Source organism: Notolepis coatsorum (assembly GCF_963971535.1).
Source record: "Notolepis coatsorum genome assembly, chromosome: 2".
Classification (NCBI taxonomy): Eukaryota; Metazoa; Chordata; class Actinopteri; order Aulopiformes; family Paralepididae; genus Notolepis; species Notolepis coatsorum.
In genome coordinates this window covers 78,248,956-78,269,268 of record NC_140166.1, presented here as the reverse complement: position 1 = coordinate 78,269,268, position 20,313 = coordinate 78,248,956, and the positions used below count along the sequence as shown (strand labels likewise).

Below are 20,313 nucleotides of genomic sequence, written 5' to 3'. Positions count from 1 at the left end.
ATATGCATGTGTGAATGGCTGAAGACCTTTTCAAAGCATCCCAGAGCACACAGCGCTTAGAGCGCTTAGACGCCGCTCGAAAAGGTCCCTGCCGTCACATTTTTACCTTGCTTCCAGTGATTAAAAAAATGCTCATTAAAAAAGGAGCACAATTATTATCCCTCACCACTCATAAAGCATATCGGTCTTTTTTTATATATATATATTTTTTTTTCTTTATGTTACATAAAACATTATTTTCTTAATTTTATTTTGCCATAATCTATTAAGACTCTGATACTGGTTGATTCTATACTTTCCTTTGAATCTTCGCATTTTGCACCGTCCCCTTCATAGTGCCAGACAGCATTGGAGCGAGACCATGGGCAGTGGGCACAGCCAGAGCCTGGTGGACCAAAGTCTTCGTTTGATCCACAAGCTCTCTGCTACTGTTCTACGTACTCTATATATTAATCACATCCGACAGAAAGATCGCGGTTGACACAACGGAACGTTTCAACAATGCATTGGTAAGACTTGATTTGAAGTGACCAGGCATATGGGCCGTATATATATATCGTGATCCTATAAGAACGTCTCGAGTCCTTGCGCTGTATCGCCGAGATGTGATGGGCTGCGAGAGCTACACGTGTGCCTGTCGTCCGCAGAGTAACGTGTTACAGACCGATCTCCTCTCCGGAGATCTTTACCGTCCATTTTACAGTGAGCAAACATGGCAGCGCATCACACAAAGGTCATTTTTAGGTCACTCTTACAACCAGCACAGTCTCTCTATGCCAGGTCACTTGTGTATTAAGGACACGATTTACAAACACATAATGATAAGAGAAACAAAATTCAAACATGTTGTGCATTAAAAGGACAGACTGCTGTCAGTGCATGGTTATAATGCTGGACAGTGACAATATTTTTTTATACACTGCGATGGCTGGCTTGTTAGGGGGGATTGTAGTCTCGTAAGAGCTATAAGGTATAGGATGATTGGTTCTTCTGAACTGTATCTAAAACCCTACAGGCTTCATCTATTAAGTTCTGGTCAATGAGGTGAAAATGGTTCACATGGTATACAGTACACACACACACACACACGATTGCACTCCAAATAAATATATGTATTATCCATATGCATAATAATACATTTACAACCTGCCAATTTGATATGTGTTACATCTCTATTTTATTCGATATCTCTTTGTAGGTTTTTTTTCTCTATTATATCTTCTTTCTTTTTTACAATAAATTAAACATTATTTTACTCATACCTCTTTTGAAACTTTACGATTTGAATCTGTGCAAACATACAACAATGGATTGTTATTCTCTTTTTTTTTCTCCCCTCTTAGTTATTTTTTTGACACCGTTTTTTCAGGACTAAACTGACGTAAACACTACAAAACAAGTCGACCCACGTGGCGTGTGCGTGTGTTTGCTGCATGTTTTGGTCTAGGAGTAGTCCCCGTCCTGCCTATATCCGTACCCTCCTCCTCCTCCTCTTCCTCCTCCTCCCTGCCCCTCCTCCTGGACGTACTCCTCCGTCTTCTCCCAGCCCCCGGGCCAGCCTCCGGCTCCGTTCACCTGCGTGGTGGTGGTGGTGGTGGTGGCGCCGTACGTCTTGGCCTGGCCGCTGCTGGCGAGAGCGCCGCCACCGCCGCCGTAGCTCTGGCTGATGTCGCCCGTCTCCTCCGCCAGCTCGTCCTCGTCGATGAAGCCGCACTTCTCCTCGCTGGTGAGCTCCGGGTCGGCCCACGGCTGCTTGTCCCCGGACGCGAAGATCCCGTAGAAGATCACGCCGCCGTAGTGCACCAGGGCGGCGATCAGGAACACGTACTGCCACTCCTCTCGAGTCTGAGGGGGGGGGGCATCAGGGGTGTAAAGTACTTGAGTAATCGTACTTCGTTACAATACTTAAGTACTGTTTTGGGGGATTTGTGCTTTACTTGAGTATTATTAGGTATATAATATACTTGTACTTTTACTCAATTACATTTCAGAGAATTTTTTATTTATTTTTTTACTTTTTACTCCTTACATTTAAAATGCAGACCTACAAAGTACAAATCGCGCAGGTCCAACTATTTTAATTAATATATTTGTTTCTCTGGTCGAACTAACGTTAATGTTATTAATCCTGCGGCCACGCTTAAAAAAAAAACAGCCAATCAAATCCCCATCAATGGAAAATTAACCCGCCCATACCCATGCTGATTGGTCCTTGTGCAAGACTAGAAGGCGGGGATCTTTGATTAAACGCCTGCTATCAGAAGAATAGACAGTCAGAAAAAAAGGTTTTACTTTTACTTTTTAGTACTTAACCCTATCAGTGCCGTTCACGAGAAACTCGTTTCTGTGGCCCAGCGGTTGAGTGCCGAAAAACGAAGATTCTCGTTTCTGGGTTGTTATTTCTTTTATTCGCTATTGCCATTCATAATCCATCGCCGCTATTGCACTCCAAGGAAACGATGTGGCTTGGCGTCTTGGCCGAGCTGCGGCATGGGGGCGGGGTCTGAACACTCAGGCGAGACAAGCGGTTACCACAGTTGCCTCGACCCCCCCCCCCCGTTCATGTTCATTGCTGGATTACGTTGGAAACATGATCGCGATCAGTATTTGGAATGGCGATCAGATAATTGGATTATTCTTTTTGCAGTACATCATAGGCAAGGTAAGGGCTATATATTATCAATCTTGCGTTGATGCGATAATTTTTTCCCCGCGATCGGAGCATGTGTCTGTGGTGTGTGTGTGGGCCATGTCCGTTGGTGGCGATCGAAGCATAGAAAAACCACCTCCCCCCACCCTTTCTTGCATGCATGATTAAACATAATACCGTTAATCTAGCGTTGATTTCAGATTGATTATTGATCCAGGCGAGAAATGGCACGATTTATAGTGAAATGCAGTAAAGCGCTGTTTGGCTGCGTTTCCTGGGATTACACAGAATCGCTCTGGAACTATGCTCGTATTCACCACGGTATAAAACGGAAATGTATGGATGAAAAAATTATCTGTTTTTGGCATGTTGACCGGAAGAAACTCACTGACAATCGACTGTGTTATTAGATCCATAGCTATAATATTTAATATAGGTTTAGCACTGCAAACACCGGCATTTATCCCCATTGAACAGAGCGCTGGCACTCACGGCCCACAGCGCCCTCTGCTGAACGGCACTTGATGTGTTAAGTACATTTAAAAGTAGAAACGTTTTTACTTTTACTCAAGTGTGTTTTAGCCAGATACTCTGACTTTTACTTGAGTAAGATTTTGAGACGGTACCCATACTTTCACCTAAGTATAATTTCTGGGTACTTTTTACACCCCTGAGTGGGATCCATTGTGGGATTGATTGGGGGAGAGGAGGTCAACTTCCTTTTTCAGCTTATTCATTGAGTCAGAAACGATTAATTTAAATGCATTTATTTAAATGAGAACCAGCCAGGTGGTGCCCCATTGGAAAACTAAAGACCACCATTGCGTTCCTTGTCAAAAAGTGATGAATGTGCAAAACCACCTGCAGATCAGAGGCTGGGAATGTATATTTGAGCTCATTCTACAGGTGCACATTTAAATAATTCTGGATACAAGCATGTAGTGTAAATGTGGTGCTTCTGGAAGTTGTGGAGGGGAAAACCCCTACCTTGTTCTTTGTCATGGCTCCAACAATCAGTGGGCAGACCATCCCAGACAGAGTCCCCACGCCGTTAGAGATGCCCATGAGGATACTGGCGTAGCGTGGAGCAATGTCCAAGTGATTGACATTGAAACCTGATGGAACATAGATTCAGAATGAAAAACAAGAACCATTATGTCTTCCCCACACGTGAAACATGCGGGGCAAGATTCAAGATTCAAGAGTTTTATTTGTCACATACATACATACATACATACATACATACATACATACATACATACATACATACATACATACATACATACATACATACATACATACATACATACATACAAACATACATACATAAATACATACATAAATACATACATACATACATACATACATACATACATACATACATACATACATACATACATACATACATACATACATACATACATACATACATACATACATACATACATACATACATACATACATACATACATACATACATACATACATACATACATACATACATACATACATACATACATACATACATACATACATACATACATACATACATACATACATACATACATACATACATACATACATACATACATACATACATACATGAGACATGCAGTGAAATGTGGGGTGGCCATGCCCGCCTCGATTGTGCAAAAATACAAATAATAAAATAGAATAGGATAGACATGATAAAAAAAAGTTATACGAATCAAATACAATGCTAAGCGTAAGAAGTAAAGGTAATGAGTAATATATACAGTAATATACAAATATACAGTTCGGACTATTGCAAAAAAAGTACAGTAGTTCTATTGCAAAGAAAGTACAGTCTTAATTTTTCTTTACCTTTTTTGTAGTGTATTTGTATGTGGGGTGTGTGAGAGAGTGAAAGTGACGATGTGTAGTGTGTGTGTGTGTGTGTGTGTGTGTGTGCATGCATGCGTGCGTGCGTGCGTGCGTGCGTGCGTGTGCGTGCATGCGTGTGTGCGTGCGCGTGCGTGCATGCGTGTGTGTGTGTGTGTGTGCGTGGAGAGATCAGTGGTCTGATGGCCTGGGGTAAGAAGCTGAGTCTGAGTCTCTCTGTTTTTGGCATTCTCATGTTATGTCTGTTAACCCACACGTGACGTAAAAGTAAAACGATACATGCTATGCTATGGAGCACAGTAGGAGAAAGGGGGTCCCCGAGAATTCCAGTAGGTGCATGAGGACGCCCCAAGCACGCCATGAGCACAGGAGTGACGCAGAAGAGTGCACAGGAGGCATGTAAACATGCCCTTGTGCTTCAAATCGATTGCTCGAAATCGAACAAGCTAAGTCAATCAAAGGAGGTCGGACTCATTACAATTTCACCAAAACCGAAAGTGAAACTTAATAGAGATAGACTTTGCGGTGGTTATATATGAGGTAGGAGACAGGGCTGCTTGGGCATGGCAAAAATCATAATCACGATTATTTTGATTGATATTGAAATCACAATTATTAAACGTGATTACTCGTTGATTTGAGAACATCTATCTATCTATCTATCTATCTATCTATCTATCTATCTATCTATCTATCTATCTATCTATCTATCTATCTATCTATCTATCTATCTATCTATCTATCTATCTATCTATCTATCTATCGGGAGCATGTCTATGTTCCCCAGGTTCTATGTTCCCCGCTTTGATTGATTGATTGATTGAAAATTTTAGACCACCAGCCCTGATTCCAAACTCTAACCTTAACCAGTTCGAAAGAGAGCCTAAGCTTAACCGTTCGAAACAAGGCGGACATTAATAATTAATAAAATAATAAAAATTAATAAATTGTTCAATCTATTAATCAATCAAAGCGGGGAACATAGAACCCGGGGAACATAGGACCCGGGGAACATAGGACCCGGGGAACATAGGGATGATCCCTATCTATCTAGGTCGTCCTCGGACTGGGCCCTCCATCGGTGCTTCCAGTCATCCCGATCCTCCATGCATCCGGCTATAGCTCGCCGGTGCTTTCTGCTCCCGCATCTCTCCTGAGAGCACAAAGGGCGTGGTGCGCTCACAACACGAGATCAAATGAGAGCGACGCGGCATGCGGCGCGATAAGCGGTCTCATCTCGAGTGTCTCGTCGTCATGATCGCGTGGCAAGATCATCTTGATCGTGGCGGGAAGATAAAAATCTGATGTCCAATTGAAACCCTCTAGTAGGAAGTGTATTCCGCTTGTAGACTATAGAGAACGACGATAGAAAACTCTCTCTAATTGGGTGGAAATGTGAATATAAACAAAAGCGAGTTGTGTACAAGGAACCTCCATAGGGATACCTTTATCCTGATCCTAACCAGGTCAACCCTCTTGATGTAGGCTATTGCCTCCAACAACATCAAACTGCGACCTATAAAAGGGATAACATGAAATGTGACCGCGTCCTAAAACTCAACCCACAAGCCGAGCGACGAGAGACAGCTCGGATAAATCCCAGATGCCGTTGACGATCACCACAGCTGTGCTCCAGCGGTAGCCATCTTGTTGCAGGGGGGAGGCTGTAGCTAGCCACACGTTCTCCTCCTCCTCCCCCTCCTCCTCCTCCTCCCCCACACTGACTGATGAGGAAGCGGTAGCTAGCCACACGTTCTCCTCCTCCTCCTCCTCCTCCTCCTCCTCCTCCTCTTCCTCCTCTTCCCCCACACTGACTGATGAGGAGGCTGTAGCTAGCCACACGTTCTCCTCCTCCTCCTCCTCCTCCCCCTCCTCCTCCTCCTCCTCCCCCACACTGACTGATGAGGAGGCTGTAGCTAGCCACACGTTCTCCTCCTCCTCCCCCTCCTCCTCCTCCCCCTCCCCCTCTTCCTCCTCCTCCTCCTCTTCCCCCACACTGACTGATGAGGAGGCTGTAGCTAGCCACACGTTCTCCTCCTCCTCCCCCTCCTCCTCCCCCTCCTCCTCCTCCTCCTCCTCCTCCTCCTCCTCCTCCTCTTCCCCCACACTGACTGATGAGGAGGCTGTAGCTAGCCACACATTCTCCTCCTCCTCCCCCTCCTCCTCCTCCCCCTCCCCCTCTTCCTCCTCCTCCTCCTCTTCCCCCACACTGACTGATGAGGAGGCTGTAGCTAGCCACACGTTCTCCTCCTCCTCCCCCTCCCCCTCCTCCTCCTCCTCCTCCTCCTCCTCCTCCTCCTCCTCCTCCTCCTCCTCCTCTTCCCCCACACTGACTGATGAGGAGGCTGTAGCTAGCCACACGTTCTCCTCCTCCTCCCCCTCCTCCTCCTCCCCCTCCTCCCCATCCTCCTGCTCCCCCTCCTCCTCCTCCCCTCCACTTCCTCCCCCTCCTCCTCCTCCCCCACACTGACTGAGTGAGGAGGATGTAGCTAGCCACATGTTCGCCTCCTCCTCCTCCCCCTCCTCCTCCCCGTCCTCCTGCTCCCCCTCCTCCCCGTCCTCCTGCTCCCACTCCTCCTCCTCCCCATCCCCCTCCTCCTCCCCCTCCTCCTCCTCCTCCTCCCCCTCCTACCCCTCCTCGTCCTCCTCCTCCTCCCCCTCCTCCTCCCCCACACTGACTGAGTGAGTGTCCTCGCTGGCTGCTGCACGCAGCGTGGCGGGCTGCTCTCCTGAGACGCGGAGCTCTGAATTATTAAACACTCCGGGAGGAAGCTGAAGAACAACAGGCGGAGACAGCAGCCAACAGGGCCGGTCTGCCCACAGCCACAGCGCTGTTGCTGGGATAGATCCACCGTTTGGAGAGAGAGACGCTATTCACATCCCCCGCCGTCGGAGTCTGACGCAGAACACTTCACTGTTAGATCCTCGCTATAGAAGAAAGGCCACTTCAAGAACCAAACCGATCAAAAGGGCAGACGTCTGAATGACGAGATGCGCGGTCACCTGATTGTTTGACACGTGGAAGTGAAATATATGGAAGTGAGTTAGTCATCAGCTCACTGAAATGCGTTCATAGCGATCTATGAAAATAAAGATGGTGGCAGAGTGAATGAGGAGCGTGGGAGATCTATTTGGTCCCCTCTGTCGTTAGGTATAGTTAAGAAAGTCATTACACAATATAATATCACATCAGGTCTCTGACATCAAGGCCACCTAATCATCCCATCCCCTTAATTGGCTGATATCAACCCTTGTCTCCTGAGCCGTTCAGCCATTGTGTAGTGTGATCAAATCAAATCAAATGTATTTGTAAGGCCAGACAACACACATGGGCCGGACACATCTTCTTTAAACAAGTCAATAAGAAACATCACAATAAATCAAGAACAAAACAAAAACACCATAACGTCCAAAGAATTTAAAATAAATAAAATAAATGAATGCAACACTCCCAGACATACCCCACGCGAAGGTAAGGAAAAACTCACTAAAACCTAGCAATAGGAAGAAATGCACCACAGGCAATGTGGAGGAGGGAACCCTTAGAAGGGCGGTTCAAGGGGGGATCTCCCTTCTTATATGTCGGTGATAGTAGTGTTGCAATAAAACAGGCGAACAGTTGGTAAGTATGCACTCATACAGTATGTGTAATGAAACACATTGCACATGATGTGTGCCTGGCCAACGTACAATCCATAGAAAACAAACTGGACGACATCAGAGCAAGAATCCAATTCCAGAGGGACATTTGGGACTGCAACGTCTTTTGTTTCACCAAGACTTGGTTGACTCCGGATGTCCCAAACCACGCAATAGAACCGGCAGAAAACTTCTTTGTTCACCGCAAGGACCAAACGGCAAAAGAATCGGGAAAAACGAGAGGCGGCGGCGTAGCCTTCATGGTGAACAAGGAGTGGTGCGATCCAGGCAACGTACTGTAAAGGAATTGTCAAACCACTGCTGCCCAAACCTGGAGTTTATAACCATCAAATGCCAACCTTTCTTTCTTCTGAGGGAGTTAACGTCCATCATCCTGATCGGAGCGTATATTCCACCACATGCAAACACTGGGGACGCGCTTTCTAAGCTACACGGCAAGGTAAACAAACTACAAACAGCTAATGTTGACGCTGCGATTTTGGTTTTGGGCGATTTCAATAGCGCCAGTCTTAAAAAGGTTTTGCCGAATTTCTATCAGCATGTGACTTGTACCACCAGAGTTGAGAACATATTAGACCATTGCTACTCGCAATTTAAGAACGGGTACAAGTCACAGGCTCTTAGCCCATTCGGCAAATCTGACCATGACGCCATTTTCCTTATACCGGAGTATAAACAAAGTCTCAAGCGCGTTCCTGTAGTAACGCGAGAAGTGAGGCGTTGGTCTGTGGAATCGGGGGAAACGCTCCAAGCTGCACTAGAATGCACAGACTGGAGCGTGTTCCGCGAGAACACAGACAATATTAATGACTACACTGAAACAGTGCTGGACTTTGTTTGTACTTTGGTAGAAGAAACAATCCCCTCTACCACAATTAGAGTTTACCCAAACCAAAAGCCCAGGGTAGACAAATCCATTTGTGAGGCTCTGAAAGCGCGCACCTCAGCCTATAATGCCGGGCTTGTGACAGGCAACATGAATGAACACAAGCCGGCGAGATACAACGTAAGGAGGACAGTAATAGAGGCAAAACGGCGCTACAGGGATAAGGTTGAACTTCAGTTTGAACAGGCTGACTCCAGAGGTATGTGGCAGAGCCTCAGAACGATGACAGATTACAAAGGCACCTCCCTCAAGCTGAACAGTGACATCTCCTTGGCAAATTATCTCAATACCTTCTATGCGAGGTATGAGGCTGTGAATAACAACACCAGCCTACAAACCACTGCAATGGAGGGGGGGGGGGGGGGCACTGCCGATGGAGACTCAGTGTTCAGGATAACAGAACATGAGGTGAGGAGGACCTTTAAGAAAGTGAATATCAGGAAGGCAGCAGGACCGGACGGTATCCCCGGCCGCGTCCTAAAAGTCTGTGCCGACCAATTGGCCCCGGTATTCACTGACATATTAAACCTGTCCTTAAAACAGGCTGTCATCCCCACCTGTCTGAAGAAGTCCACCATTATCCCTGTACCAAAAGAATCCATGCTTGCCTCAACGACTACCGCCCTGTAGCTCTCACCTCCATAGCCATGAAGTGCTTTGAGAAGCTTGTGAAGGGCTACATCTGTTCCTCCCTCCCCATCAACCTGGACCCCCTGCAATTTGCATATCGCCCCAACAGGTCCACGGAGGATGCCATAGCCCATGTGCTGCACACAGCAGCATCACACCTGGACAAGAGGCAGGGGAACTATGTGAGAATGCTATTCATCGACTAAAGCTCAGCATTCAATACCATAGTCCCCTCCAAACTCATAGCCAAGCTCAGGGACCTGGGCTTGAACTATGACCTCTGCCAGTGGGTCTTGGACTTCCTGACGGGCAGACCCCAGGTGGTGAGAGCAGGCAACTGCACCTCCTCATCCATCACCCTCAACATAGGGGCCCCCCAGGGCTGTGTTCTGAGTCCCCTCCTCTACTCCCTGTACACACATGACTGTGTGGCTCAGCGGAACAACAACACAATCATCAAATTTGCTGACAACACAGTAGTGGTTGGCCTGATCTCTGCAAACGATGAGAGGGCCTACCTGGAAGAGGTAGAGGTTCTAGCGTGGTGGTGTCAGGAGAACTGCCTCTCCCTGAACGTCAGCTAAACAAAAGAGATGATTGTGGACTTTAGGAGGTCGGGGGCCAGGGACTACTCAGCATCGACGGGGCACCGGTCGAGAGAGTGAACAGTTTTAAGTACCTCGGAGTCCACATATCCGAGGACTTGACATGGACCACACACATTGACAGTGTAGTCAAGAAGGCACGGCAACGCCTCTACTTCCTTAGGCACCTAAGGAAGTACAAAGTGAGTCAGAAGATCCTTAAGAACTTCTACTCATGCACAATATAGAGCCTCCTGACTGGCAATATCATCTGCTGGTTTGGGAATAGCACCGCACAAGACCGTAGCAGACTACAGAGAGTGGCCTGTTCAGCCGAACGCACAATTGGAGGTGGGCTTCCCACTCAGGCAAGTGATACCGGAGTCTCATGGCAAGCACAGAGAGACTCAGAAGGAGCTTCTATCCCCAGGCCATCAGGATGATCAATGACAATAACACTATGTAACAAAACATCAAATATACTCACAGCACACACATCCACACGCACACACTCACTTTAAAGGGAAACTATTTTACTATTTCTTTCACTATTCACTATTCACTATTTGGGCACTTTTACACAATTCCTGTGAGTCTATGGAACACCTCTGTACGTTTTTTTTTTTTTTTTTAAATCATTGTTTTGTATTTCTAATCAAGTACTCAAAAACAGCATTTTCTACCTCAAGATCTTAAGCCGTTTTGAAGCTGGGCTCCAACCACCACTGTGTGGCCTGGTGCCAACTGCCACATCAACTGCCACATTATTATGCAGCTGAGAAATCTCTGACATCACAGATATGCACATTTTCAGATGACTCAGTTCAGTGAGGGTGAATATTGTGAGAGGAGAATTGGAAGAATGCGCCAATATGAGAATTAGAGACATAGATCCTATTAATATAAGTCCACATAGCTAGGAAACAATGCTAAACACTGAAAAAGGCCATTTATAAGATAGTTCCCCTTTAAATAAACAACTCACTGTAGCACCCACTTTACCCACTTTAGACACTTTAACACACTTTATATTTATTGGTAAAGAGATTTGCACTACAACTCATACCTCATTGCACCTTACCCTAAGTTGTACCTCATCCCATTTCCGCATTGTACTGTATTGTTACTTTTTCTCTACTCTGCATTGTATATTGTATATATGTATCTTGAACACTTTTGTTTACACTTGTTTACGTACTTTTGACTTTCTATTTTATACTTATCTATTTTTATCTAGCACACTCTCAGGAGCAAAACAGAAAGAAGCATTTCATATAAAAGTATTCTGTATTTTTGTATGACAACTAATAAAGAAACTTGAAACTTGGCGCCAGTGTATGGCAGCCATTGAGCCTGCGTAGCCCAATGCTGGGTCCTACAGTGGTGGTGAAGGAGGCAATTTCCACCCTACACTGTAAAGCGCTTTCAGTGTCTAGAAAAGTGCTTATATAAACACAATTATCATTCATCCATAGATATTGAAGTGGTGGTGTGACATGAAGACAATAACAGCACAGCCAGAGTGCTGCTGACTCAGTTGCCAGTGTGTTTTTTTACCTGATATAGCAAATCCACTGAAGCCCACGGCAAGAACCAGGAAGGAGATGGCCATCCCTCTGCTGTGGGAGTATCCTACCACCAGCAGGAAGGTAGCCTCCATGCCAAACCCTGATGACAACACACACACACACACACACACACACACACACACACACACACACACACACACACACACACACACACACACACACACACACACACACACACACACACACACACACACACACACACACACACACACACACGCACACACACACACGCGCGCACACACACACACACACACACACACACACACACACACACACACACACACACACACACACACACACACACACACACACACACACACACACACACACACACACACACACACACACACACACACACAGCCCATCAGCAATCACAGTGCCAACTGAATTAAGCATGAATTTGATGAACAGTTTTCCCTCAATTACATAACTCACAGGAAATCCATGTAGAGTCACAGTGAGTTGACAACAGCGATTGAACAGATAGATTTATTTTATCGTGCGGATCCAGAGGGTGCAGCCCTACTGCACACGAGGCCAAGCTGGTTACTGACATTGTTGAAACACGCAAGTGAGAGCCTCGCACTGGCATGCATCACTGGCATGAAATGACTGGCATGTATCACTGGCATGTATCACTAGCATGCATCACTGGCATGTAATCACTAGCATGCATCACTAGTGTTGTGAAGGGCCAGATTAAACTGAATATATATATGTATCGTTTGATATACTTTGTATATTATTTATATATCTACACGGAATATCCCTTTACCTGCATTCAGACCAGAGTAATATTCGCTCTCCTATTGGACAGCGCCCCCAGGCGCCAGAGCGCAAGCCCCCAACGGCAAGTTCAAAGACAACTGCAGGCATGTCAGAACATGCCCAGAGTCAGCGTAGTAATACGAGACAAGGACTGAGGTTGGGACTAGATATTCACTTAAGTATATATATTGGCGCAGGTGTAAACAGCAGTACCTTACCCACCTTCACCACGAGCCAACGTGCAGTGAAGTGAGCAACCTTGCGTCTAAATAGAGCATTGAGAACCGCGTGCAAATAGAATGTTAAAGTGTCAGAGTTTAATGAAGTAACGTTGAGTTCGACTTAATCTAATGTGAAGTAAATAGTCGATCATTTATTGTATATCGTGCGGCCACAGTTCTTCCGTGTGTAGCATTACCCATCGGTTCGTCGTGTCTTTAGCTAGTGCACTTAACCAGGCTGTGTGGCCTAAATACGTCGCCCACACCCGAGGAGTCCTAGGCGGAGAACCGTTGGACATGTACACAGGAGAATCGGCGCCGGCGATTGCAGAACCATTCCTGGTTGGATTATATTGATTTGGGACGTGACCACCGGAGAAGAGCATCGTTGATTTCCACTATCGTTTGGGATTTAACCTCGTGAGGATTACAACTCGGGCCTGCCTCGTGGACGGGGCTGGCTAGCTGTCATCAATGCTGTCGAGCATTTTGGATTACAATTATTGCTTTTGCTGCTGATCATGGGAGTTTACAAGCACCGACTCCTGTACCTGGAGTCTCTTTATTCCCCATTGAATCAGACGGAGTACCCGAACATTCCTCTACCTTCCAGGCCTTACACCCCGGAGGGAACCCATTGTCTCCAGTTGGTACCGGTGTTGCCCTATATAATTGCTACTATACAACAGGTGGCGTCAGCTTAGACCCATCGTAGGATTCCTGCTATTCTTAGTGACTTATGCTCTTGACTGACTTTACGTATATTCTTCGCCATACAAGCGCGACCCTAATTCTCATTCTGTAACCTAACGTTGCCTAATAATAATAAATTACCCTCCAATAGTATTTCTGTGTCAATGCCGTGTTCTTGTGGGTGTTCACCATCTATATTTGATGTACTGTCTGGCCAGTAATTAAAGTACATAACTAGCAGTGGTTTAATCTATCACAATCTTTAATACAGTCAGGGTTTTGTAACCCCTCAGTTACAACTAGCATGTATCACTAGCATGTATCACTAGCCTGTATCACTAGCATGTATCACTAGCATGCATCACTAGCATGTATCACTGGCATGTAATCACTAGCATGTATCACTGACATGTAATCACTAGCATGTATCACTGACATGTAATCACTGGCATGCATCACTGGCATGTAATCACTGGCATGTAGTGTAAGCCTATCCAAGTCCGGCTTAACTAGACGAGCCTAATCTTGTGTTTATTGAATGAAAGGATGCTCTAAACATTGCAATTTCATAGTACAGATTTACCACCCGCTTGCAGCCGAAACGACAACCAAAAGACAGCGTAGACGACACAAATCTAAAACCCGTGAAAACACCTTGAAGCTGCTGAATTGAGGTGTTGAAAAGAGCATAATTGGTTCTCAGTGGCGGGCTGCTCACCTCCGCAGTTCATGATCTTCCTCACGTTGGTGGTGGACATGATGTTCTTGCTGCGCAGGTGGTCGGCCAGTTGGCCTCCGATGGGCACAATGATGGTCATCACCAGGTGGGGCAGAGCGGACACCATGCCGACCTGCACGCCATGTACACATCCCACATCACTGCACGTGCACACAGTTACCTAGCCATGTGCACATCCCACATCACTGCACATGCACACAGTTACCTACAGCCATGTGCACATCCCACATCACTGCACGTGCACACAGTTACCTACAGCCATGTGCACATCCCACATCACTGCACGTGCACACAGTTACCTACAGCCATGTGCACATCCCACATCACTGCACATGCACACAGTTACCTACAGCCATGTGCACATCCCACATCACTGCACGTGTACACAGTTACAGCATAGAAATCTAAATACGGTGCACCTTGGTTTTTAGAAGATTTGCACTTATTAACCCTATTTTACACTGAGGTGATACATTTCCATATCCTTTCACTTATTCCACTGCACGAGTTATTATCTATTTCATAAAGGCACCGTGTAGGTTTTTTCTTACATACATACAATACGTCATAACAGGACAATGTTCTACCAACCCTAGTGAGCTGTTTTCTATTGCTATATAATCCCAACCTTAACCCTGGTTGGTTCCCGAGTCTCACCTTGCTGATCTCAAAGCCAAACACCTCCTCAAAGTAAGCCGGTTGGCTGATGAGCAGCAGGTAGAAGGTCCAGCTCCTGCAGAAGTTGGCCACGATGATGGCGTAGACGGGCATGGAGGTGAAGAACTTCTTCCATGGGGTCTTAAATTTCTGCAGGGGGTCATCAGAATGGGTTTAAGGATCACGTCAGTGCTTAGTAATAAGCATGACCTATTTGATCATTCCCACCATACAGCCGAGTATGGTAGAGGGAGGGGGAGGGGCGTGTTTGAGGGAATTAAAGGTGCTGTACGTGGTATTTTTTGGTTGAAATAAGTGTTTCGACAGCAATCACTGATGTAGAGTGTTTGGTCAGTAACATGCCCAGACCCTCCACTCTGCAGTAAACACCAAATACAAAAATAATTGTCTGGTATCCCTTCCCACTTTATCCGATCAGGAGAGAGAACCATAGATATTTCAAATTATTTCAAGAAATCTTGCCAAGCAAAATTTGCTTACTGCACTGGTATATTATTTTACTTGTTTCAAGGACACATTTGCTTAAAAATAATTATTTATTTTTACAGTGTGGAGTTCTCCCTCCTGATTGGATAAAGTGGGAACAGGATACCAGAACATTTATTTTCTGTCTACTTCAGAGCTGGGGGACTTCAGACCCATGTTACTGACCAGACAATCTATATCAATGACGTGTAGAGCTATTATTCTAACATATAGAATAATACAAGCTTATTTTAACAAACAGAAAAAGACCACAGCACCTTCAACACCTGTCTAGAAAGTAGGGCATCGGATTCCAATACCGCAAGGGGATTTCGGGGAGTAGTGAACCTGCAGTAACTGTGACAAAACATTTGGACAAAAGATCTGAAATAGAGATCAGTTGAGTTGATTCAATTTGGAAAGTGTTTTTAGTAGGGCTGGGACTTTATCGCGTTAATTTCGATTAACTACAGATTTTTTTTTACGTAAAAAAGAATAACGCATTTTATTGCACGTCGCGGCACTTTGCTCTTGTCTGTCGGCTCCGGGCTGTGTTTTCGCCGATCAACCAATACATTGTTGGAAAGTTGAATTTGCCGCTTTTCGATCGTCACCCCACTCAACCTATTGCATGATTCCATTCTCGAGTTACAAGACGAAATATCCGGCGAGCATCATTTTACAAGCCGTTCGGACAAGTGAAGTTTGGTTGTGAACGGTCCTGAACTGACCAGTGACCAGTCACCGCTGATGGCGAAAATGATTGACCACCGTTGTAGCCAAGACGCGGAAGGTGACACAAGAAGACGAAGAAGTCCTTTGTTTTGACTCGAGAGGCGAAATAAAGGCAGTGGATGGCCATTTTGGATAATCACGCTGAATTATTGCGGTACACACATTACAAAAACCTTTGTGAAATACTCATTTTCCGTGGGATTTTTATAAACATTGGCCCTGTATGACTATAAGACTTCAGGCTATGGAATCGTTATGTTTTCCAGCTCCTACCTCTCAGCTGGAACATAAAAACAGGCATCTCAACCACTAAACAGAAATGTGAGTACACACAACTTTTACTTCAGTGTGTTCAAACCTCTGTTACTCTATTTCATTCGCACTCAAAGTGATTTTTCTTTATTGTGTAAAGAAAATCGCAATGTCTCTTTCAAAAGAGAAAAGGTCCTTTGCGCTATATATATATATTATTCCTAAAATTGCTGCACTTTGTTATAAATTGCATTGATCTGACTGTTGGTCTGTGTAGTAGCTAATAAACAAGATGTTGCTGCTTAAACGTATTCACTCGTATACCAAAATCCATTTTAATTGAAAAATTTCGCTTTTCACATCAAATATTGATATGCGTTTTAAAATGCGATTAATCTCCATCAATTAACTATAAAGTCTCGAATTAATTCGATTACATTTTTTAATCGAGTCCCACCACTAGGTTTTAGTCGTGTGAAGGTTGGTGTTCATCATCTTCATCACCTCACTGGGGCCCATCAGCTGGGCACTTTCTCCGATGCTCTCCTCAATATAGCAGCGCTCCTCCTCGGTGATGGTGGGGTGTACAGCTGGGCTCTCATACGACACCAAGATCCAGAACATGTACCAGAAGATCCCAAAGACCCCTGCACACATAGACAATGTGTTAGAACTTTGCCAAAGACCCCTGCACACATAGACAACGTGTTAGAACTCTGCCAAAGACCCCTGCACACATAGACAATGTGTTAGAACTCTGCCAAAGACCCCTGCACACATAGACAATGTGTTAGAACTCTGCCAAAGACCCCTGCACACATAGACAACGTGTTAGAACTCTGCCAAAGACCCCTGCACACATAGACAATGTGTTAGAACTCTGTCAAAGACCCCATCACACATAGACAACATGTTAGAACTCTGTCAAAGACCCCTGCACACATAGACAACATGTTAGAACTATATCAAAGACCCCTGCACACATAGACAACATGGTAGAACTCTGTCAAAGACCCCTGCACACATAGACAACATGCTAGAACTCTGTCAAAGACCCCTGCACACATAGACAACATGTTAGAACTATATCAAAGACCCCTACACACATAGACAACATGGTAGAACTCTGTCAAAGACCCCTGCACACATAGACAACATGCTAGAACTCTGTCAAAGACCCCTGCACACATAGACAACATGTTAGAACTCTGTCAAAGACCCCTGCACACATAGACAATGTGTTAGAACTCTGTCAAAGACCCCTGCACACATAGACAACATGTTAGAACTCTGTCAAAGACCCCTGCACACATAGACAACATGGTAGAACTCTGTCAAAGACCCCTGCACACATAGACAACAGGTTAGAACTCTGTCAAAGACCCCTGCACACATAGACAACATGTTAGAACTCTGTCAAAGACCCCTGCACACATAGACAACATGTTAGAACTCTGTCAAAGACCCCTGCACACATAGACAACATGCTAGAACTCTGTCAAAGACCCCTGCACACATAGACAACATGGTAGAACTCTGTCAAAGACCCCTGCACACATAGACAATGTGTTAGAACTCAATCAAAGCACCTTGCACACATAGACAATGTGTTAGAACTCAAACAAAGCACCTTGCACACATAGACAATGTGTTAGAACTCTATCAAAGCACCTTGCACACATAGACAACATGTTAGAACTATATCAAAGCATCCTGCACATCAGGGTTATTTCAGCAGTTACATAGGAACATGCAGAATGTTTGGTAGCCTTATCTTTCCAAAAGAATGCCCTTGAGTATGAATCCCAGACAGGAAGGCCAACTGTATCCAGTCCAGAGACAGAGAGCGGGATAATTATCGGAGAACAGACGCATCAAAACATTGGGGGGGGGGTGGAGATAAATACAGAGCTGGCCTGGTGAATCCATTTGACTTCCGCCAGACAGCTGATATCGCAACACATCAACCGACTTCCAAAAAACACAACACAGTCGCTTTCAAGTGGACAAATAGGTCAAGTGGAAATCCTGTTGCGTCATCAGTTATTCATAATGTAACGAATGAGATAAGAAACTAAAGCTACAACTACCTCCCCTCACTCACACACACACACACGCACGCACACACACACACACACACACGCACACACACACACACACACACACACACACACACACACACACACACACACACACACACACACACACACACACACACACACACACACACACACACACACACACACACACACACACACACACACACACACACACACACACACACACACACACACACTGTCACACTGAGCTGTACTGTACTGTACCCATTCTGCAATCTGTTAATAAACTTTTCAATCAATCAAACACACACACACACACACATCTTACCATAGATATAGAAGACAGAGGACCAGCCTGAATACTGCACCAGGTACCCCGCCAGAGGCATAGCTATGACAGCACCAGCGTAGGAGCCTGCGGACACCAGAGAGGGGAAACCGGGGTATACGATGAGACAAGAGGGGCCACAAGACAAACGGCGTGAGCTCGGGAAATCGAGTTAACGTGAAACCGTTATGAAACGGTGAAGAAGCATCGATTCTCATCAAATTCTATAGAGAATACGATTGGACGCCGTCGGACCTGTTCAGAAGAAATCCGTTGCTAGGGAAACAGCTCGGGCTCTTTGAGTGCATCTCCGGTCAACTTCTGTATTAGCGCACAACACTATAATAAAGCATTACATCACGCGCAGGAGTGGGTTATGAGAATTAGACCATGCCTAGGGGTGGTCGTTATGGCTTTTATACAACTGGCGCATTCATCCAACCTTATTGCTATACAATAAACACACATTAATTGAAGATTTATTGACAAAACCACCCGCAGAAAAAGTAGTTCCAAAAAAAAAAAAGAGACGTTGCCTCCGTGTGTAGAAGCAGCGCTGTTTCAAGGCATTCCATCTAAGAATGAAGTGAGCGTGGGTTAAGGCCTCTACATGCTACAGCAACTGCGAAGCAACTGCCACTCAACATCGACAACGCAACAGTGTTGCAGACACTCTGCCTTTATGCTTCTGCAACATCGACGCGCAACCTATGCAACATTGTACCCCGGGTGTAGCTAGGTTCCCTAGATAGATGAAACTTCCCTTCTCAACCAACCCATTGATAACAAGCAGAAAAAGAAGCATCATTTATTCTTCCGGTCGGGGGGTTTCAAAATAAAAGAGCGACGTCTCTAAAGCACCGGAAATACGTTTATTTTGTACGTTATCTAACGTTAACAGGAACCTAAACTAACTTTAGGTTAGTTGTAAGGTTAGTTTAGGTTCGTTTTAACGTTAGATATTGTACAAAATAAACGTATTTCTGGTGCTTTAGACGTCGCTCTTTTATTTTGAAACCCCCCGACCGGAAGTATAAATGATGCTTATTTTTCTGCTTGTGTAACTTAATCCGGTTCTGTGTTTGTTGGTGTCTGTAGATTGTTGGTGAACAACTAACTTTAGGTTAGTTTTAACGTTAGCTAGCAGCAGGGATGGACGCCGTTGTGGAAATGCAGGCAGCTACAGGCACTTGAGGTGGAAGAGCTGCTGAATTTAATCGGCAGGAGAGAGAGCTTGTCAAAGCCGGATATATCCCTGTGGCTGTGGTGTGGTCGTAGGCAGGGATGCGTTCTTCATGGGACGGGGTTGCACGCAGTGCAGCCAAAGTTTTGTGAGCAGAAGCGCGTGCACACACACGCACGGATGTGCACGGCACGCGCATGCACACAGGAATGCGCTGCACTCGCCAACTCGCTATAAGTACACACATGGGCTACTTTGCATATCAATAGCGGCATAGCGCCGGTCGTCAGGTGTGTTAAATACGTTCACAGATACATTCACACCTAACT

The 20,313-nt window shown here is 45.3% G+C and overlaps 1 protein-coding gene across 1 annotated transcript in view; it reads right to left on the bottom strand.

Annotated features, from left to right (window-relative positions):
* Positions 1–1,443: 1,443 nt before the first annotated feature.
* The window catches only part of LOC311223253 (vesicular glutamate transporter 2.1-like), a gene marked incomplete at both ends in the record, with an annotated part of 38,214 nt that continues 19,344 nt past the window's right edge, over positions 1,444–20,313 (bottom strand). Inside the window, 7 exons of the mRNA XM_084308025.1 lie at positions 1,444–1,845; positions 3,638–3,765; positions 11,831–11,941; positions 14,263–14,395; positions 14,941–15,090; positions 16,918–17,060; positions 18,802–18,888. Of these exons, the coding sequence (XP_084164151.1) occupies positions 1,444–1,845; positions 3,638–3,765; positions 11,831–11,941; positions 14,263–14,395; positions 14,941–15,090; positions 16,918–17,060; positions 18,802–18,888 (1,154 nt within the window). The remainder of the gene's footprint in view (positions 1,846–3,637; positions 3,766–11,830; positions 11,942–14,262; positions 14,396–14,940; positions 15,091–16,917; positions 17,061–18,801; positions 18,889–20,313) is intronic.